Source organism: Phacochoerus africanus, chromosome 15 (genome assembly GCF_016906955.1).
Source record: "Phacochoerus africanus isolate WHEZ1 chromosome 15, ROS_Pafr_v1, whole genome shotgun sequence".
Classification (NCBI taxonomy): domain Eukaryota; kingdom Metazoa; phylum Chordata; class Mammalia; order Artiodactyla; family Suidae; genus Phacochoerus; species Phacochoerus africanus.
This window is the reverse complement of record NC_062558.1, coordinates 140,026,749-140,049,001: the sequence shown is the minus strand read 5'-3', so window position 1 is coordinate 140,049,001 and position 22,253 is coordinate 140,026,749. Positions and strand designations below refer to the sequence as shown.

General features: G+C 56.4%; 1 protein-coding gene across 1 annotated transcript in view; it reads left to right on the top strand.

Moving 5' to 3' along the window:
• TCERG1L (transcription elongation regulator 1 like) overlaps positions 1-3,501 on the top strand; it is a 173,749-nt gene extending 170,248 nt beyond the window's left edge. Inside the window, exons 11-12 of the mRNA XM_047762464.1 lie at positions 493-611; positions 3,345-3,501. Of these exons, the coding sequence (XP_047618420.1) occupies positions 493-611; positions 3,345-3,501 (276 nt within the window). The remainder of the gene's footprint in view (positions 1-492; positions 612-3,344) is intronic.
• The last annotated feature ends 18,752 nt before the right edge of the window (positions 3,502-22,253 follow it).

The window sequence follows — 22,253 nt, the reverse complement described above, 5'->3', positions numbered from 1 at the left end:
TGAAGACTCAAGTGCCAGTTACGTTGCCACAGATTCCTAGAACAAATTATGCACTCTCGTGTCGTGGTGCTGCCGGCAGGGATGTGAAAGTCGGCGAGACAACGCAGGCAGGTGAAGGCTGCTCAAGGCGTTCCCAAAGGAGAACTATCCAAACCCCGGAGCTGAGGATTTCCAAGCTGTGCGCCGCTCCCCCGACCAGAGCCTTTAGAGAGGACTGTGCACCCTGGATTCCTAAGGCTGATTCAGGGTTTGACCTGGAGCTGGTGCCCAGATGTGGGGAAGCACGTTGACCTCCTGGGAGAGCAGGTGCAATTGTGCAGACACTCAGTTCCATGGAAAGGCCGCAATTGAAGGCTCTTGCCTCTCGCTCTAGCCACTGTGAAAAAGGGGCTTATCCAAGATTCTGTCTGTTGTTTCACCTTGTGTTTGAAATACAAGATACCATTTCTGATATGCATTCTCATAATAGTTCTCTTTTGTGTGTGTCTTCAGATATTTGAACAGTTTGTCAAGACAAGAATAAAAGAAGAATACAAGGAAAAGAAAAGCAAATTGCTTTTAGCCAAAGAGGAATTCAAGAAACTTTTAGAGGAATCGAAACTGTCACCCAGGTAGGGCGAAAGGGTTACCCCTGGTGGCTTCTGGGGCTGTAAACTTAACAGATTTTGTAGGAGGACTTTTAGTCTGTTTAGGTTAAATCATGTAGCATGTGTCCCATGGGTGTCAAAAGTACAATTTTAAAAACGCATTGGAGGGCGTTCCCGTTGTGGCTCAGCAGTTAACGAATCTGACTAGCATCCATGAGGACACAGGTTCGATCCCTGGCCTCGCTCAGTGGGTTAAGGTGTAGGTCGCAGGTGTGGCTCGGATCCTGTGTTGCTGTGTCTGTGGCATCATCCTGGGAACCCCCACATGCCACAGGTGCCGCCCTAAAAAGCAAAAAAAAAAGAGAAAGATACGCATTGGAGGAGAGCCAGCCTTCTCCCCAAGGGCCCCCTTCCCCGTCAGCCCAGCAGCTGTTTGTTCATCAAAGGCCCCCGGCCGTTCCATCCACGCTGTGTGGTTTTCAGCAGCTCTGACTCCAAGGCCAAAATGACTCAATAGGTCAGCCCTCTTGAGATGGGGCTTAATTCTTGATCTAATGACCAGGGGCTAAACGTGCAAAACACTCAAGACACAGCAACAGCAAAAGAAACCCCACCAGCCCCCTGGGCTCCGTCCACGTGCCTGGCGGTTGTTCAGCGTGTGAGATGATGCTTCACACACGCAAAGGGGCAGAGCGAACTTGGCCTTCAGCTCATCCAAGGTAATCAGGCATCATCCGCATGAACTGAAATAGGAAGATGACGTTAGAAATTAGAAAAGTCCATAGGCTTAATTCTTCTTTAAAATTAGCTTCTGTTGACTACCATTTAAAAGTAATACATGTGCTGTTTTTAGAATTTATAAAACTAAATTTTATGAGCCAGAAATGATTCATTTGGAAGAATTTTTATTTCAAGTGGGGACATTATTTTCAAATGGGTATTTATATATTATTATTTCAAATAATAATGCTGACCTTGTGCCTTTTTAACAACACGTAAATCAACTGTGTTTCAAGGGACACTGATGTTTGCTTTCGGTGCCGACGTGGCCGTCTACAGTCGGATCAATAATTGGTTCATTCACTTGGTCAGTAACGGGATGAGATAAATTAATGTCTGTTTTGTTGTCCTCATAAAAGTTTTCCAGCTACTTGCAGGATAGACATTTTCTGAATGGGGGGAAGAAAACAAAACAAAACAGGTACTCCGATTACCGCCATCCTTGCTTAAACGCTAACGTAGAACAGCAGATGCGGGGCTGATGATTTGTAAATCGTGGTTGTCTAGCAGGACGCGGAGTTGGCGCTGGGGCTTGGCTCTGTCTTCCCACAGGGCGGCCCTGCCCCTCCTTGGCCCTGGCCGTGGGGCACTGGACCTCATCTGAGGGGGTCTAGCCACCCGCCTCGTGGGCGACCAGGAGGAGGTCGGCGTGAGGGGCTGCGGAGCCAAGTCCTGGGTGCCTGGCAGGTCCCGGAAGCCGTCGGCATTACCACGAGTGCCGTCCTTAAAGACAGGCAGCTCCTGTCTTCTGTGCCTCCACTGGCAAAATGTTAACGATAAGCCAGCTTCTCCCCTCCCATGAGTAATTAGGACGGTAAAGGAGAAAGACTCAGGATGTATTAAGCAGTTAGGGCAAGATCTCACACACACACACACACACACACACACACACACACACACACGGAAAGCGGATGCTGGAAATGAACTTGCGCTTCTTTGAGATCAGGTTTCATCACCTGCTATTTTTTAGAAACGTCCCCTGGGCCGGTATTACTTTCATAAGCATGAAACTGTTTTATTTCAAAGACAGCCAAGTCTGTGGCGTTTCAATCCCTTTCAGAGCTCCTGCTCTTCGGGCTGCCCAGCCCTGGGCTGGCCTGGCTGGGTGTCTGGCAGCCGTGAACACGTCCACCAGTGTGTGGGCGCTTAGCACGTGCTGGCTGCTGGGCTGGACACCCAGGATGCCCCGTAGGAAACGGAGCAGATAACCTGCTTCCACTCGAGCAGGGAGAGGCGGTAAAACTGCACAGTTGAGGCTTCACAAGGTGACACCCTGACTGGAGCCCCTACGGCAGCTCAGTGGATTAAGAACCCGACATAGTGTCCGTAAGGACGCAGGTTTGATCCCTGGTTTCGTTCAGTGGGTTAAGGATCCGGCGTTGCTGTGAACGGCAGTGAGGGTCACAGATGCGGCTTGGATCCCGTGTGGCTGTGGCTGTGGTGTAGGCTGGCAGCTGCAGCTCTGATTCGACCCCTCACCTGGGAATCTCCATGTGCCTCGGGTGCGGCCCTAGAAAAAAAAAATGATACCCATGAAAGAGGGACGCTCAGGCCTCCGGCCTCTCGTAGGGTCTGGTCCTGACGCCAGTGAGGGGAGAGCTTTAAATGACGAGGGAAGGGCGTGCCAGGCAGAGGGAACAGCGTGAGCAAAGACCCCTCAGGGAGGAGCCAGCTGAGAATGGAGGGGACAGAAGAGGACCTGGGTGGCCCGGGCAGAGACGGGGCCATGGGCCGCAGGAGCCCAGACTGGGACGCGGCCCAAGAGGCAGGGGAGGCCAGGCCCCTGGAGTCCTGACGCGGCGCTGGCAGGTGTGCCCAGGCCCCCGTGGGAGTGACGCGCAGCCTGGGGAGCAGGCGGCGTCGCGGGCACAGTCCTGTCCCCTGGCGGCCGAGCCCCTGCTGAGCGCCCCGGGTCGCGGGAGAGAGCTCCCGGCCGCTTCCTCGGGAAGGGCCCTCAGGAAGCTTCCTGTCTTCCAGGAGCACGTTTAAAGAGTTTGCCGAGAAGTACGGCCGTGATCAGAGGTTTCGACTTGTCCAGAAAAGGAAGGATCAGGAGCATTTCTTCAACCAGTTCATCCTCATTCTGAAGAAGCGGGACAAGGAAAACAGACTCAGGCTCCGGAAGATGCGATGAGTGTGACGCGGCCACGGGGCCGAGCGTGGCCGGGGGTGGGGGGCCCGCGCCGGGGCGGGGGCCACGTTCTCAGAGGATTTACTGTTTCATATTGAAGCTCCCTTTTGTAGCGACGTTCAGAGTTTGATGCATTTCTAATCGCCATGGTACATCGCTCCCTTAATTGTTTTAATTATGCAGATTACATGTGATATAGACAAATTGTAAATCCACTGCAGGTTTGTAACCCAGCGGACACGGGGCCCATCTCTCACGCTCTCAGGGCGTCGCCACGAGTGGATCGGATTATCGGAAACGTCTGAAAACCCCGGGGGGTCCCTCCCCTCCCGCGGGAGGGTGTTGTGACCTGGGCCCCCGTGTCTTGCTGTGGTTTTCTGAGTAGCAGAGGCTGTTCGTTGTTCTCCTGACACCTGTGACCATGGACACGTGGTGGCCCCCCTCCCCCCGAGGGTCAGAGGGGGATGGCCACCCCCCCGGGGGCGTCGGGCCTGGAGAAGGGGGCTGCCTGTCTGCGGGAGGTCCGACTTTAAAAAGAATTATTTTGTACAAAATCATCCTACTAATATTTGAGTTATTTTCTTGTATGCCCAGAGTTTGCATGAGATTTTTCTCACCATCTTTGTATAAAAAATTTTAAATTTTTTTGAATTAATAAATATTTTAAACCAGTGTATTTTTGTGGCTCAGACGTCCAACACACTCTTAAGCAACCAAATTGTGTTCCTACCAACGATACTCTCACTCGAAAGATTCATAAAACGTTTAGGATTGCCCACCAGGGCTGGAAACGTACTACCCGAACAGAAATCTCGCTTTTCCGAGTTGCTAGCCCCGGGTGGAACCGCGTTGGATAAAACTCCAGCTGATTAATTATATTCTGTAAATTACTGCACACCTGTTCATCGGTTGCAGATTTGCGGAGTCTCTGGAGTCTATTCAGATTCAAGGCCTTTGTCCCCAGCACGCGGTGGCACCTGCCCCACCTCCCTTCTTTCTCAGCACTTGCATCCCCCAAAAGAACACGTTCTGGGAGTTCCCGTTGTGGTGAAGCGGAAATGAATCTGACAAGTAACCAACCATGAGGTTGCAGGTTCGATCCCTGGCCTGCACCCCAGCTCATGGCAACACAGATCCTTAACCCACGGAGTGAGGCCAGGGATTGAACCTGCGTCCTCGTGGGTCCTCATCAGGTTCGTTAACCTCTGGGCCACGAAGGGAACTCTGTAATCATGAACTTGGATCTAAGCGGCGCGCTTGAAGGTCGTAGCTGGAACGACAGATGCTCTCTCTGTGTCTGCATCTCAAGTCACGTCTGTCGCTGATCAGTGTCTGCAGGAGGTGGGAGGGCACCTTGGGTCCAATGGGACCAGCCCTCAGGGAGAAACACAAGTTTGAAAAAAGCTGGTTTGTCTGTGTACCTAGACCGCATTTCAGATATTTGCTCCTTTTCAAGGCTGCAGAAGTAACTCACCTTTTTGCAGTCTTTATGTGTTTAAGTTACGGTGAAAACACAGTTGACTAAGGTTTAAGCGACAACTTCTTTTAATTTTGGCACATTTTGCTTTTGTTTTCATGCCACTGGCATAGCTTGGGTTAACTCAGTAGCAACTTCCAAGCAGTTAGAATTAGCAGGCATGGAGCCGCCTGGGAGTGGGCGCGGGGTTGGGGGGAGAAATGGGTGAAAAATAGAGAAAAAAGAGAACTCGCATCTGCCATCTTCTCTTTAAGAAAAATATTTGTCAGAACCCGAGAGCGTATCCGTCAGCTAATTTGAATCCAGTCAAAGGACAAAGGTGAGTATTGGAGGAAGAGATGGGTCTTTCTGCCTTTGATCGATCGGTTAAAACCTCCATTCCTGCCCCAGACGCCAGAGCTTCAGGACAGCGTGGCTCCAGTCCTGGTCCCCTGGTCACCCTTGGCTTCTCTCCCCGGGTGTCACCCACACAAGAACCCATCCTGCAGACTGCGCTCGTCCCCCAGGCATCCTGCGCCCAACGCCACCCCTGGGACCCAGGTCGGCAGCGCCCCTCCCTGCTCCCCCTGCGGTTGGAGGACCTTGGGGATGCCACATCCGTCACTTCCTCAGCGTCTCGGGCCCTCTTGCCCAGGGCAGACCTCTCTCTCTGAGCTCAGCCGCTTTGATCTCCTGGGGCGGGGGGCGGCGGGGGGGCAGCCAGAATCGGCGGGGCTGGGGGGCTGGACCTGGGCCTCCCTGGCTGGAGCAGCGTGATGGGCGTGGAGCCGACCCGGGCGAGCGTGCCAGACCCAGCAGACCGCGCCCAGCCGTGTCTCTGTCCACCCCTCCACTCCTCTCCTTGTGCCAAGTGGTTTGTTCTTACGCGGTGTTTACTGGCTTCACTGTGTGGTGGCTCGTGGCTTCCTTCGAACGATCTGCTTCAGACAGTTCATCAATGAGAGCGAGAGAAAATTGTCCCTGTGTCTCCCCCGCCCCCAAATATGTAAACTTCGTGTTGTCCTTGTCCCTGAAAATGCACCAGGTGTGAACCAGGTGAAGGGCTTCTGCTTATTCCTGAAAGGCTCTCCAGATGGTAAGTAAGGCTTCATGGGGTCCCTGCTGTGCAAGGACTTAAGGAAAAGCGCTTTAAAATCCACCGCGCTGGCCTTTGCAGACGAGGCGGTCAAGAAGGGGCAGCCCTGAGGGCAGGGGGGACGGGGCGGGGGGGAATACGGGGAGAGAGGAGGGTGGGGCCGCAAGGTGAGGGGGCTCAGAGGGCGCTCAGGAGAGAGGAGGGGGAGGCAAGCAGAGATGTTTAAGGGGATCCGGGGAACTGCTCCTGTGATAAACGCCCTCTTCCTCCTCTAAGAAATCATCTTTACAATGTGCGTTACACTTGGAAGTGTTTTCACGCTCCAGACAATACCTGCTCATTGCAGAAGTGGGGGCCCTGGAGACATGACCTCGCTTTCTGGGGGGGGGCCTGGGTGTGTGGGGGAGGGGCGAGCAGTGTCCTCCCACGTCCACAGTTGTGTGGCAGATCACCTTTCCGAAAACGCCATCCCCGCCCCCAGCCGGGCACACACACCCTCGCGCCCTCCTGCCCATCTCGCTGGTCCTCCTGACGCGGGTGGGGTCGGGCGCCGGTCTGCTTGCCCCGGTAGAGACAGACGATGTGCTGAGGCTCGCAGGCCAGGTCCTGGCAGTGGTGCAGGCTCTCTGGCCCCTCCTGAAGCCCCAGACACAGGGAAAGGCCAGGTGCACGGCGGACCCCGGAGCAAAACAGCCAAAAGGGCCGTGCCCTTGTTCTGAGCCCCACGGTTCAGAGCGAGGGTCAGAGTGAGGTGTAACCGGACGAGCTCCCGCGCTCCCGGTTCTAGCCACCTGGACGCTTTACAGGTCCGTTACGGAAACAGGGTGGTGGTGACACCTGCTCCCCGCCAGGCCCCGGCCGAGGGCCCCCTGTCCTCTCCACTGTCCCCTGAGCTGGGTCCCTTCTGCTTTTATCCTTCATCCGCAGAAGACCCCTCACGTCTGGAAGGGCAGGCCGTTCACTCTCAGGCGTGGGGACGGTGACACAGGGACCCGTCTGACTCTGGAATCTGGGCTCCAAACCACCACCCTCCCTGGCCCCTGACCTCCAGGGCACGAGGACACGAGGGCACCATGGTTGGAGGTGGCCATCTGGTTACTGCTGTGGTCTCTGCACGCGGGTAGAGAAAGAATTTTCCAGATTTAAGCCAAGGTGGAGAAAGGGCAAGTTTACTGAGGCAAGAGACGCTGTTGACACAGTGGGCAGACTTCCTGAGCGGCAGGGAGAGCCGACCCTGGGCGCGGGGGTGTGTCTGTGTTTACAGCCCGGGGACAAAGGAGAGTGAGGCGTGGGCTTCCCACACACCTGCTGACCTGCTGGTCGGCTGGGGAAGGATGGGGTCTTTGGATACACCTGCTGGTTGCTTGGGGGCGTATGTTGCCCTATAGGGCCAGGGTAAGGAGAGGGCCACATACCTTCCCGAGTGGGGGGCAGGGAGGAGCAGGCCAGGTTGCAGGGGGCGGGGCAGTCCTCAGGAACATTGTAACAGTGACACTGAGACCGGTGCGCCGCTAAGGGTCTGGTCCTTCTTATCTCCTTGGGGAGGCCTTGAAGTCCCACAGTCACCGTGTGTCCTCGCCCCAGGGCCCGGGGGGGGCTCAGCCCCAGGCCCAGCTCGAGTGCAGAGTCAAGTGCTCCAGGAGGGGGAGGGGTGTAGCCGGGGGGTGGGGGCAGTGAGGGAGGAGGAAACAGCACAGAAAAGGGTGTTGGGACATCTCACTCCAGCAAAGGGAAGGGGTGACTTTCAATCGTGGGTGATGCCAGCTGGCAGCCCTCGCCTCGCTGCATCTCCCTGCACGAGCCCGGTGGGGACCTGAAGCCGTTCACTGCGCACGGCTCCCTGTTAACTCGGCACCGGGCCCTGCTTTCTCAGAGGCAGTTCATGTTGGGCGGTGTGTGAATTTGCGGCGCCGGCGAGACCGTCCTGAAATGATGAGGTACCTCCAGCCCAGTCCCCTCTCCCACATGCTCCCGCCTGCGTGACCTCAGTCTGCAAACGGCACATGGAAACCGCTGCCCCCCTGCTCTGTGGCACCGCCTCTCCACCCAGCCAAGTTCGTCATCAGATGACTCCGCCAGCTCCTGCTCTTCGAAGCCCAGCCCGGCAATCTGGTCCGCACACTGCAGGGAAAACCCGAGAGCTGGGAGTGTGCAGACACGGAGCCCCCAGCTGGGTGACGGCTCCGTCTCCATCCACCAGGGCGTCAGGACGCCGCCGTGCACAGCGGGGTGAGCCCGGAGCAGGCCTTGAGGAGCCGCCCTGACCACCCTGTGGGGATGGGGCTTGACCCTGGCGCTCCTGCCTTTAGCAGTCTGGGCCCAAACCAGAGAGGGCCGTTGTTCTCCCGTTTTGCCTCTGTCCTTAGGATCCTGGCTTGACTCCCGGGCTGGCATGATCTGGGAAGGCCGTGTCGCCTCCAAGTCGGCAGAGGGTCTCATTTGCAGGTCAGCCCCCAGGAGGGAGGTTCCCCTCGAGCCCCCAGCAGCCTCCTGGCCAGGTTCCAGCTGCTGCCCCTGGACAAGCTCGGTGGGTCCCTGACCTCATTCACTCCTTTGTTCCAATCGTCCTGGGTCACGTGCTCCAGGAGCACCTGCCCCCCGGTCAGGACTCAGCTCACCTCTGTCCAGGTCAGTCCTCCACCTGCCCGCCCGGCCCTGGGCAGCCTTCGGGGGCCCACCTGGGGACACCATCAATCCTCCAGGGGTTGTGGACACATTTGGGTCAGTAACTTCTGCCCACTGGTGGGGAAGGTCCCAGACGCAGGCGGCAGCAGGCCGCTCACCTGCTTCTCGGGGGACACTGAGCTTTGTCTTTCGTTGTTTTTAAATTGTTCATGGAGCTGGGATAGAGAGGAAAGGAAAATAAGGGGCCTGTCTGTCCATCTGTCAGGTCTCTCGTTTTCAGAAATGGCCCCGAGCTGATGGGAGTAGCACAGGTGACCTTCCTGTCCCAGGCGGCCAGCAGTCCCACCACCCGCCCTCACCCTGGGCTCCAGGCCCTGCCTGCACAGCAAGCCTCATGCTGGCCGGTGCCCGGTGTCGGAGGCCTGTGCCCGTGGGCCGGCCAGTCTGGGGGACACCTGCCCGGGGCCGTATCCCGAATCAGAGCACCAGTCCCCTCCCTCTTGACCCAAACATCGTCTCCTCCAAGGCCCTCTCCGCCTCCCCCTGCAGGGAGGGCTGGGACCCGCAGCCTCTGATCAGCTCCAGTTCTGCCGGCCTCCCGGGCAGGCCTTTAGCCCGAGAACACGGCTCTTCCGCGGGAACCAGAGGCGGGGTTGCAAAGCGAGGTCTCACCCACAGGCCTGTACCCGTGACGTGGGCCCGTGCTGTCCCCTGCCGGTCAGGCTGGCCCAGGTCAGCCGCAACCGCGTCTCATGGAGGGGCTCCTGTCCTTCGGTCTGAATTTGTGCTTCTCTGGTTCTGCCGGGCTGGGACCTCGTGAGCTACGGGAGGGGACTCACCGGACACTGGTCAGAGCCAAGATCTCCCCCACCTGCTCCCGTGTCTGTCTCTTGGTCCTGGAACCAGCTTCGCTGCCCCACCCGGTTCAGCGGGACCGGGTTCTCTGGGGGCGCAGAATGGGGTCGAGTTCCTGGCTCTGGAGGAGGAGAGAAGGAGATTTTGGCGAGAGATGACCCTGTGGCTTTGTGGCCCCTGAGGGCAGGGCTGGCAAAAAGGCCTCTGTGCCCTGTCGGCCGGTGGCGGGGTTCCACCCCGAAGTGCTGCTGAGCCAGGAGGGCGGAACGCTGATGGGCATGGACTCGTGTGTGTTGTGTTTACGTGTCTGTATGTGCACACCTGTGTACAGTGTGTGCACAGCCAGTGACGGTGTCTGGTACACGAGTGTGCACCCCAGAAGCCCCTCTGTCCACACCCCTGTCCCGTGACCCACGGTCCTAGGACAGTCCCTTCCCTTGAGGCTTCTGGGGGCCTCAGGGGGCTGGACGCCCGCCCGCCCCATGCCCCGAACTCTCTTCCGTGAACTGTCCCCCTGGGCCCCGTCTCGGCGGGTGTGGACCTGCCTTCGGGGAGACGCCCCCACCTCGAGGGGCAGCAGCTGGGAACATGGACACACAGGGCCTCGGTTCCCGGGGACATACGCTTCCCCCTGCCGGAGGAGCGGCCGGGTCGGTGGGTAAACCCCTGGCTTGAGTCACCTCTGCGTCCCTCAGACACGGGCCTCTGCGTTGCTGTCCTTTGATTCTGCCTGCGACACCTGGGAATCTGGGCCACCCCCACCCCCACCCCCGCCCCCGCCCCACTCCCGCCACTTCCAGTGACTCACCTTCTGGTCAAACCCGTGGAGCAACCAGTCGTGGTCCCTGCTCTACCAGCTTCCTCGGTTCTCCAGTACGCACGTCTAACGCCAAAGTTGGAGGCCCACGCCCCCACTTTTTGGAGCTAAGACCAATGGATTTGAGGTGCGCACTGGATCCAGATGTATCGGCAATTATGCCTCCTTCTCCTCTGTCCCTCCCTCCCTCTCTCTCTTTCTGTCTCTCTTTCTGTCTTTCTTTCTTTCTGTCTTTTTAGGGCCACAGCAGTGGCATATCGAGATTCACAGGCTAAGGGTCTAATCCGAGCTACAACTGCTGGCCTACACCACAGCTCACAGCAACACAGGATCCTTAACCCACTGAGCAAGGCCAGAGATCAAACCCATGTCTTCGTGGATACTGGTCGGGTTCATTATTGCTGGGCCACGGCGGGAGCTCCATCTCTCTTCTCCTCTCTTACCTTTTATAAGAGGGCACACTTCCCTCTGAGACATGGAATGAGAAATCCTGATCCGCCCCCGGCTTCTCAAAGAGAAGTCCGCCTGTAGCTGTAAGCCACCCACCAACCCCCGTGTCTTGAGACGCTGTCCCTCCCCGCCCCGCCTGCCCGTTTTCCACCCGAGCGGGTCTCCCTTCAGGACAAAGGCCCAGGTTGGAGAGAGCTCGCAGGGAGCTCGTGTTCACGGCCACTAAATTTTGGCTAAATCACAGGTCCAGGGCCGTGATGGGAAGGCATAAAAGAGGCCCACAAAATACACGGGATTTTTAGGTTTTATTTAGGACATAAAAGCAATATTTATTATGGTCCTGCACATAATAACTATTTCTTGCCACATGCATCATCACTTTGCAACTTACACCATATTTTAGAAATGGAAACGGCCCATAAAGGCGCCAGCGCGGCCGCTGTGAACGCCCCGCAGAGCCCTGGCCTCGCCGGGAAGCCCTCCTCGCACTGACTCCTGAGGCCCTGATCTCTGGCCGACTGGCCAGTTCTGAGAGGTCAGAATGGGCCTGTGGAGGCAGGCGGGCGGGGGTGGGGGGCGATGGAGATGGCGGGGATGGGGGCGCAGACCCCCCCACGTGAGCTGGGGAGGGCGCCGAGAGCAACTCGGCACCGCGATTCTGCACTTAATCGGCCCTGCAGAGGTGTTCTTATAATCCCATTTTCTCATTATTCAGGCTGAGTTAGGACAGAGGATATATAACCTGATTATGCACCATATAATGTATTAAGCCAGGAAGGTCTTAAAATTAAAACATTTAAAAAGAACTATCTGGGGAGGTAGTTAAAATCCATTTAAATCCTTATCAAATAATGAAAATATCTGCAGAAAAAAAAAAAAATCGGCCTCTCAGCTGCGTGTTCACTTCTGCGATCATCTGTTTTAGTCTAAGAGCCTGAAGACAAATTTACATGAAAATCTTTAGGATTCAAGTGTTCCTGTTGGCCACAGGCTGAGAAAGCAGGCCAGGTGCAGGGCGGCTTTTTAAAGGGTTTTTAATCGCGTAGGGTTGGCGGCTGCGGGGTGGAGCGGTGTCCTCGGCCTGTTGCCACCCTCCCACCCACCCCAGCAGCACCGCCTTCCCCTGGGCCCGGCCTGGGGGCCGCGTCAGGCAGCACAAGCCCCCCAGTCCCTCCTCTGCGGCCTCCAATTGCCCTCCCGTGGGTGCGGTCTTGACCCGCTGTTTCCAAGCCTCCTTCAGCCCTGAATTCCAGGGTCCACCTGCCAGGTGCCGATGGGTCCCCGGGTCGCCCTGTGCCCAAGGGCTGAGCAGTGCCCCCAACAGCTGACCTGGCTGGTCCTGTGGGTGGGGAGGCGCCAACCCCATCCCTCCCCAGCCCAGTAGCGGCTGGTCCCCTCCTGATCTCCCAGGCATAGGACGGAGCCAGGGAGAGGCCAGAAGCCCCTCTGCTACCACAGCCACCAAGCTGGGCCCTAAAGCTCAGGCTGCCAGCCCACAGCAAGCTTCCTGGCCCCCTCATTTCCTGAGGACCTTAGGAAATAACTCCCTCACCTGGTCCGGTTCTGGTTTTGCTTAGTGGGTGGCCTGGCTCTGCAGAGGCCCAGGGAGGAGAGCGACCCCCCAGAGCAGGATGGGGACAGCCGAGGAGGCCCTGCTCCTGTGCCCGGGCTGGGAGGCTTCCTGGCCTCGGCCGTGTCCCCGGGGCGTGAATGAGGTCACCACGGAGGCGTTCTGAATGCTCGGAGCCTGGTGAAGCCTCTTATTGCCTTTATGCCTATTTCATGAATTCATCACTCCCCCAGCCGCCCTGGCACCAAGTAGACAGAGGCTGTTTGGAAGCAAAGACAGAGGCGAGGGGAGGCCACAGCACAGACTGGGGCTGTGGGGCCCGGGCGAGGGTGATGCACAGACTGGGGCTGTGGGGCCCGGGCGAGGGTGATGCACCGGGGACTGTGGGGCCTGGGCACAGGCTCAGTGGCCTCTGCGTTGCTCAGCGTGGAGCTGATGGCACCCAGGAGGGGATCCCGGCCAGGCCTGGGGGTAACCTGTCACCTGCTTGGCAGCAGGACAGCTGGAGCCCCAGACGGGAGCACGGGACCCCTGGAGGGAGGGAGTCTGACTCGGCACCGGGACCCAGAGGCTGAGTCGTCCCAGGTCCTTCGTCTTCCCGTTTCTGAGCAATGCCGTGGACTCCCGAGCAGCTCGCCTGGAGTGTTAATGGGACTGTTTCAAGCACAGGGGAGGGAGACAGAGGACTGGTCCCCAGGCAGCCAACCCCAGCAGGAGCCCCAGGCCCCGCGGCGGGTCCCAGACGTGAGGCCACATGGGAGCAGGGCCAGGGCCGGGGCGGAGGGAGGAGGATCCTGGGCACATGCCCAGCACCAGCGTCGGCTCAGCCCTGCGGGAGGCTTGGCGCACAGAAGGCCCTGCACTGGTTGCAACAAAGAGCGAGAGTCTGGCCATCGAGGCTCCAGCCCCCGCCACGCACCAACGTGCAGGCTGCAGCCGGGGGCCGCCCTGACCTCCAGCGCCAGAGCCCAGATCTCATCTTTGTTCGGAGAGGTTAGATGCTGGAAGCTCCTCAAGACTCAGCAGAGCAAGACCAAGCGATGACCAGCCCGGCCGGCCCCAGCAAAAGCCCGTCGCCCCCAGGTCAGCCGAGCCCGGCCGCTCCCCTCCGCGAGCGGCTGCTTGGCTTCTTTCCAGTTTCAGTTTCGCGTGCGTCTCTTGTTTGGGCTGCGTTGTGCTGTGTAGACCGGTTTCCATGGCGGTGACATCTGTGAACCTCAGCCTGGTTCTCTCTGAAGACCAGATTCAGCAGGTGTGGCAACTGCTGGTCCGAGGGGGCGTGATGGGGTCCAGCTGGGTCCTTGGTCATGGGGGGCCCGGCCCCCGCCGCTCAAGGTCAGCCACCCTTCCTGTTTTCTTGAGTGTGGAATCAGCTGCTCACAATATAAATTTGTGATGAAGGCCCAATAATGAGATTAGGACAGAATTTACGTCTTTAGGAGTTTATTGGTAGTCTCAGCAGAGTTGTAGGAATATTGATTCATGAAAAGATTTCTTTTCTCTGAGAGACGCAGTGAGAACGCTCTTGGCCGAGTTCAATAGAGAAGCAGGAAAAGAGTGTCGCCCCAAACCCCAGGCCCAAGGGCTTGTGTTCTGAGTGGACCGTGGTGCGTGGTTACCCCCTCCAGGGCTGGCCGGGCTCCCCCTGCTGACCAGGCCCTTCAGGGAGCCCGCAGGCCTTGGCCTGTGCCCCGGCTCATGGGCCAGCCCTGCGGCGAGGTCACAGGTGCGGTCACGGGCGGTGAGGCTGAGGAGTCAGTGCTGGGGACAGGTGTGGCTCCCACTTCCAGAGCCTTGGCGGGGACTCCGGGGTCTCCCGTGGGGAAGGGCTCCGGTGCCGCCGCCAGGGCAGAAGCGGGCTGAGGCTTCAGGGGCCGGACGGAGACGTCATCGAGCCCTGGTTGAAGATGTGGCTTGTGGGCCGAACGCGCCGGCCCCTGGGGCTGCCCCCTCCCCCACCAGCACAGCCACTGGGCTCTGCCTGGGCCTCGCATGTTTCTAGTTTCTAGTCTCTTCCCCCCCACCCCCGTGTCCTAAACAGCTTCGTCCTCGAGGGGCCGCCGCAGTGCCTTCTGCTTTGCAGGGACCCACGCCGCACCCTTCTCTCCCTCAGGGTCCCTGGGGGCTGGGCCCGTGCCTGGAACATCACCCAAGGGGTCTCCTTCGGGGTCAGGGTCATTTCTGTCCTAGCCGACCTGTCACTGTCGTGAGCCCCAGCCGGCAATTTGATTCTGCTTTTCCCAGGTACCTGGGCAGCATTTAGTTAAGTGCAGCCCGGATGGGCATGTGGTAGGGACACTGGGCCAGGCTGGGCATGGGGGTGGGTTCAGGGTAGAGGCAGCTCGAGCTGTGTGGGCCACTAGGATGTGGGGACCACTGTCCCAGTGGACCATGGACCTGGGCAGGTGTTTTGTGCTCACACTCCAGAAGGCTGGGTGCGTGGGGGCCTGCTGCCCGGTCACGTTACCGGGTTCATCTCACGACACAGGATGAAGAGCGCTGGAGCAAGGGCTCTGTGTGCATGCGCGTGTGTGTGTGTGTGTGTGTGCATGAGCGCACGCGTACACGCACACATATGTGCGTGGAGGGGAAAGAAAGAGAGGGTCACGCGGTGGGTGATCCGTCCCCGCCTGGACAGCAGGCCTGCATACAGACGGCAGGCAGCACAGCACGAGATGCAATGCACGCAGCACGCACACACCCACACACGCTGGGAAGTGCCAGTGTGCGCTGATTGGCCACAGGACTTGCTAAAGGCATGACTTCCTCTGGAAATACAAATTTTATTTTGCTATAAAAACGTTTTGTAATGAGCACGTTAACATCGGCAGCTGTTGCAGACATGAGATTCTGGGCGTGCAGACTCCTGCTGAGCAATTTTACACGCGTATGTTTAGAGGCACCCTGCTTACGGAAGGGCTTGGTTTTGAGGAAACCCTGAGCCTTGAAGACAAACCATACAGCCAGGGACAGGATGAAGGAGCCAGGTGGCTCCGCCCCTGCCGGAGGAGGAGGATGCTGCTGTCACCTTCTACCTGCAGAGCCCTCTGTCCCCGTGTCCAAAGGGCTCAGGGCACCCCCAGTCCCTGTCACAGGGACACTGGGTTTTCTGAGGGATTCCTTCTTTTCCAAACAGCAGCGGCTCTGACTCACCTTTCCTCCTAGTGACTAAAGAAATCAGCTCACTTTGTATGCACAGAATCACCGGGTGTTGCCCAGGTTCTATTAAAAAAATTTAAATCTACGAAAACGTTTAAACACTGTAAAACAAACACGTACATGTTTTTCAAATTCCTAAGTTTTCACCAGTTTGCTCTCTCTATGTGCACACATATACATCTCTAAACACACACCTTCTTCCCAAATGATTCGAGACTGAATTTAAGGCGTCATGACTTTTCACCCCAAAATGCTTCAGCAGGAATCGCCAAAGAGTAAACACTCTTGCCCACCTAACCAGATGCCACTGCCACATCCAGGACATTTCAACGTTAATTCCCTGTGGTCAGCGCACGGTCCACAGTCAGGTTTTTGGTTTTGTTGTTGCTGTGTTGCTTTTTAGGGCTGCAGCCACAGCATATGGAGGTGCCCCGCCTAGGGGTCCAATCGGAGCTGTAGCTTCCGGCCTACCCCAGAGCCACACGGGATCCGAGCCACATCGGTGACCTGCACCACAGCTCACCACAAGGCCAGGTCCTTCACCCACTGAGCGAGGCCAGGAATCGAACCCACATCCTCGTGGATGCTCGTCAGGTTTGTTAACCACTGAGCCACGACGGCAACTCCCGCAGTCAAGTTTTCTCTGTTTGTAAAAACGCCTTACACTGTCCCTTCTCCAGAATGCCCTCGGTTACACTCCCTGGACTGGGTCACACCTCTTTGGACACTTAGAGTCCCAGATACTCCGCTCCACTTCCCGGCCTTTGGCAGAAGGCCAGCTCCAGCGCTTGGGATTATAGGCTCGTTGCCTAAGACCCAGGACCGGCGTTTCCGCCTGGACCCCACCGCAGCCTCTCCCCTGCGCCTTGTCAGGAGGCACTGGTGGCGGATGGAGCTTGCTCGGTTGCAGGTCCCCTAGTCCGGTCGGGTGAGGTCCTTGGAGATGCACTTCGCGGTGCCACGCCCCCCAGGGTGGCGCTCTGAGCCTGGGCGGACGCCCTGCTCCGACCAGCTCCCCCCATTGTCCCGACCCGTCACTAGGGGAACCGTCCCTCCCCTGGTGGCGAAATGGGGGGCCTCGGGGTCACGTCGGTAAACAGAAACCTTCCTTTCTAGCCCTTTCTGTCTCACGGGCATCTGGATAACTAGGTCTTTTGATGTGTTAACACCTGTTATCACCAGCATCCGTTTTAGATGCACAAATTGTCACAAACGTGGCCAGGGAGGGCTCCTCGAGGTAGGCAAGCATATCCTCCTGCCATGGACTCCTTTGCCTTCAGCTCTGCCTTCGTTCTGTGACCACGAGATGCCCCTTTCCCTCTGCCAGGCTCCAGGGAACCTGACTCTTTTCAGTGGGCAGATACAGGCGAACACACACAAACATAGACGTTCACACGTCACACACAATTACACTCGAGACACGTGGAGTATTATTTTTACATTTTTACTTAAAGAATGAATGTCTTTGTGATCGTGGGTTTACAGTGCCAGTCCCATTTCACAGCCAGCGTCGCGGGCTTCTCTTACACCTTCTGCCACTCTCTTTGGTTTCCCTGCTCCCCCCGTGAGAACTCTCATCCCCAGTGCCATTAACGAGGGTGCGACTGCATGTGCTCTTTCCCACAACAGGCACAAAATAGTCTCACGATTACATCATTGCACTTTCAGCAGTAAACCTAATTGAAATTCAAAACTTTGAAAGTCGTTGTTCTCCAAATATATCCCGCTAAGAGTAGACAGAATTATTTTTCTGCGTGGTGTTTATTATAAATTTGACATACCCTTGGGTCCACGTAGTTCTGTTTGAATTCAGCTTTATGGCTTGCTTTTATTTCCTCATTCTTAATTAATTTCGTTTTTGAGTACGTAACATATTTACGTGGCTCAGAATCAAAATTATAGAGCAGATGAACCAGGCGCCTCAGTCCCGCTCCTGCCCCTTCGCTCTCTTTCCACCCACACCTGGTACAAGTTCATCTTCCCGGGCTGCTCGTGCAAACAATCAATGATTGTATGGTACGCGCCTTGCTTTGACTTTTGCTGTTGTTTTTACCTTACAGGGTTAGAAATCAGACTTAAGATTACCAAAGGGGAAAGTGGCCGAGGGATAAATTAGGGGTTTGGGACCAACCTACGCGCCACTATGTAGAAAGTAGATGACCCACAAATATCTGCTGTATAGTTCAGGGAACCACATGCAATATTCTGCAATAATGACATGGAAAAAGAATCTGAAAAAGGATGGATATACGTCTAGGTGTAACCGATTCCCTTTGCTGGACACCTGAAACTAACCCAACATTGTAAGTCAACTCTAATCTTAAAAAGTGAAACAGGTTCTGTCCTCAGGGCTCAGGGCCCTTGCCTTTCTCCTGCTTCCTGCGGGAAGACCAGCAGGGGGTGCTGTGGTCCATGTGCCCCTCGCCCACCGGGGATGCCGCCCATGGTCTGCCCAGCGAGGAATGTGCAAAGCCACGTGGGTGAAGCAAGGGCGATATATTTATTAGGGCGTCAGAGGGAATGGGCGGAGCTCCAGATGGCGCCAGCCCTGACCGGGAGGCGATGCTGAGCTGAGAAAGGATGCGTGGCGGGACCTGTGGCTGGAGCTCACGCCAGAGCTTGTGGCAGGAACGACAAAGGAGGAGGAGGGGAAGTGGCGGGGGAGGGGCTCGAGTCCCGGGGCGGAGGAGGCCACTCTCTGCGGCAGTGGTTTTGCTGCTGCCCAGCGAGAGCCTCCACATTCTGGGGGAGGGTCTCCACAGCAGGTCTCCAAGGTCAAGAGCCACTTGGGGGGGTGGGGGGCGCTGTCTCCATCCTCCAGGGAACCTGTCAGTGCCCAGAGGGACAGTGCTGCCATAGCAAAGGTACAGCGGCGGCGGTTCACCTGTGAGGGGGGTTCCCAGGGGTGGACCGCGGGGCCAAGTCCCTTTCCTTGGACGTGGGTTCCCCTGCCCAGGGGGGGACACGCCACCCTCTGCCCGGTGTGGGGCTGGGGAGGGGTCTTCCTGGCCAAGAGGAGTGTGGTCGGCTCAGGGATTCCCGCTCATCCGAGAGCAGAGGGGTCAGCCGGTTGTGTAGCATATTTACTCTCCCTTAGGAATGAAGCTGTAAGTATTTCCTCACAGTTGCTGTTTATTTAAACTCCTTAGGGGTTGTGTACCACACAGTTTGAAAAGTATGCCATTGTGTTTGTCAATCTTTTGTTTTATTGCTTCTAAATTTCGAGTTCCACATTGAAACGCTTTTTTCACCTCTGGGTTACAAAGAAACCCACCGTTGCTTTCTCCTAGTAGCTGCATCTCTCTATTTTTATCTTCAGATGCATCTCAACTGTCTTATGATGAGGGCAGAGAAAGATGGACCAGCTGCCTCGTCGCTGATAATACTCGAAGCATTTATATTTTCCTGAGATTTGAGAGATTCTCACTTTAAAACATATTCCATTTCCACATATAATTGGCTTTATTTGTGGATTTCTAGCTTCTTCCGTTGGGCTGTTGATTAGGGTCCTAGTATTACACTGCTTCACTTGAGGCTTTGTCGTATTTTTAACATCTAATAAGTTTCTTTTCATTGCTCTTGATTTTTTAAAAGATCTTTTGCATTAGCATCCCTGTGATGTTTAGAATCTCCTTGTTCGGTTTCAGAAAAAAGTTAACTAATTCGCATTTATGTTGGTATCACGGGAAACATACCTTAACCTGAGGAGGCTGGCGTCTTTATACATTTGAATCGTCCCCGCCCAAAAGAGAGGATGCTTTTCTATTCGGCAAGTCTAGTTTTTCTGTAAGTTTTCCTCATGAAAGTTCATTCACAGTTTTGTTAAGCTTACTTTTTGTGTGTGTTTTTTTTCTTTTTACTGCTAGCTAAGTGGTGTTCTCTAACGCAGCATGTCCTCTGTATGGTCATTGTTTGTGTACACAAAGGATATTTATTGATTTATTCTCTTTTTACAGCTGCACCTGTAGCACATGGAAGTTCCTGGGCTAGGGGTTTATTGACGCTGCAGCCGCAGGCCTACGTCACAACCACAGCAACACCGGATCCGAGCTGCATTGGTGCCCTACACTGCAGTTTGTGGCAACGCCAGATCCTTAACTCGCCGAGTGAGGCCAGGGATCCAACCCCCATCCTCATGGATACTAGTCGGGTTCTGTACCCACTGAGCCAAAAGGGGAACTCCTCAAAAAAATTTTTTTTTGTTTTTTAGTTCCCACCCATGGCATATGGAAGTTCCCAGGCTAGGGTTCGAACTGGAGCTGCAGCTGCCGGCCTGCACCACAGCCACAGCAACGCGGGATCCTTAGCACCCTGACCAAGGCCGGGGATTGAACCTGCATCCTCACGGATCCTAGTCAGGTTCATTAACCGCTGAGCCGTGGCAGACACTGTCTTGAAAGATATTTATTATTTTGCTGATTTTATATCCTGATGCTTTGTCGAATTTGTCTTGTTTTTGTGTGTGTTGGTTGTTTTACTTTAGTCACTTTAGCTCTATCCTTGACTCTCCTAGGCTTTCCGGGAATATTCTTACACCGCTGCAAACAGGTGAACAAAAATGACTATTAGTAATCCAGGAGGGAGTTCCCGTCATGGCTCAGTGGTGAATGAATCTGACTAGGAACTATGAGGTTGCGGGTTCAATCCCTGGCCTCGCTCAGTGGGTTAAAGATCTGGAGTTGCCGTGAGCTGTGCTGTAGGCCGGTGGCTACAGCTCCGATTAGACCCCAAGCCCGGGAACCTCCATATGCCACTGGGGCAGCCCCAGAAAAGACCAAAAAAAAAAAAGAAAGAAATCCAGGATAAAGTTGTTTGTTAGAACAAAATGGGAAAGGAGAGTCCCCATTCCTCCTGCATCCAACGTTGTTCCCTCCCGTCCGACGGCACCACTGAGGCCCCAGCGCAGCGTCGGGTCGGCATGGCAGTGGGGGCGCAGCGGCTCCCACGTCTCCTTGTCAGGAGCCAGCCCGGCTTTGGGGCTCGAGGGTAGTTTATCGCGTCAGGGACGTCGCCGTCCATTCCCAGCTAACTGAGCATTTCTGCTGCTGCCACTTCTCATCGGGACCGGGTTTGAGGACCTGGGGGAGGTCAGGCTTCAGCCAGGGCTGTGTCCTCGGAAACCACGGTGAAAACCGCTAGGGATGCTGTGTCCACCCCCCCTGCTGTGAAGCCTCTGAAACGTGGGCTTGTTCTGGACAGGGAGCCCTCAGGACATGGGTCCCCCCGGCAGAAAGGCATGTGAGATTGTAGGAGCCCAGACTGCAGCTTCCGTGTCCCGCGTGTGTGGCCCTGGTCCTTGGTGGCGGGACACGGGACCCACTTGAGTGGGGGGCAGCCCGGCTCCTGCAAGGACCTCCCAGGAGCGGAAGGCGCCCCCGCCCGTGTCCTCCCCCAACACCAAGCCAACTGGCCTTAGGGGAACACCTGCCGGGCCAGCCAGTTTGAGCACCAGCTGAATTCATCAACGGGGTGGGATTAAGCTCTTTAAAAAGCTAAGTTCGTTGCTGGGTTTGGTGCTACGTGCAGGTATATGTCTCACGGCAAGTCCCTCCGTCTGGCTCCTGTGCTCGGGCAGAGCCCGGGATGCTATGCCCGAGCCTCTCATCCTGTGCCCGCTGCTGTGGGGCTGAGCTTCTGGGGGCGCTTTGAGGAAGCACCGCTCCTTCCATCACCAGAAACCCAGGGAAAGCACTTCCTCAGAGCAGGTGCAGCCCCTGCTGCTCGAAGGCGGCCCCCAGGCCTTGGGATCCGGCTGGGAAAGGTCCGGATCCCGGATCAGGCTGGGTCCCTGCAGGACCCACAGCGGCCTCTTGTCAGGGGCTCTCTTAGTGGAGCTGCAAGCTTGGCCCTGAGGCTCCGTAGATTCAGAGGCAGAATCCCAGATGCTGGGGACCACCTGGTCCTTCCTGGTGCCAGGAAGCCACCATCAGCACAGACTCGCCTACATCTCGTGTCATCAGCAAACAGGTCTTCCCAGGACACAGGGCACCTCTTCCGGGACGAGGCTCCAGGACAGCCGGCCCCACCATCAGGTGTTCCTGGTGAGTCCGTTGAGACCGGAGGCCACAGCAGGGCTGCGAGGACACGGAGCTGGGAGCTGCGGCTTCCTCCAGCCCCAGTAGCTTGTGTGGGATAAGGAGCATCCCCGCCCCCTGGAGAGGCCAGCAGAGGGCAGGTGGGGAGGGGCCAGGAAAGAGCAGAGCCCTGGAGGCTGCAAGGACAAGGACACGGCCCTCTGCTCGCGCCACAGGACGGATTGAGTCCGTGTGCCTGGTCGGGAGCTGGGATTACAGGCTGAACAGAAGTCTCTGCTCGTGCTCCATGGAGTTTAAAACTGAATCTTGTTTTACTTTCAGTTGATCACACATGAGGAAAGACTCACTTTCATTTCTGTGTGTCTTTCAAGATGTTTGCATTTCAAGTTCAAGAGAATTTATTCCTTGAATCATCACTGGCCAGCCCTGAATTTCACTCTTGTGAATTAAGTCAGGGATGTATGCAGAATATGGACTCTCTTTTCCTATTTTTCAAATGTTTTATTATTTATTTATTTTTATGGCTGTCCCTGTGGCACATGGAAGTTCCCAGGCTGGGGGTTGAATCAGAGCTTCAGCTGCCGGCCTGCACCACAGCCACAGCAACGCGGGATCCGAGCCGCGTCTATGACCTACACCACAGCTCACGGCAGCACCGGATCCTTAACCCACTGAGCGAGGCCAGGATCGAA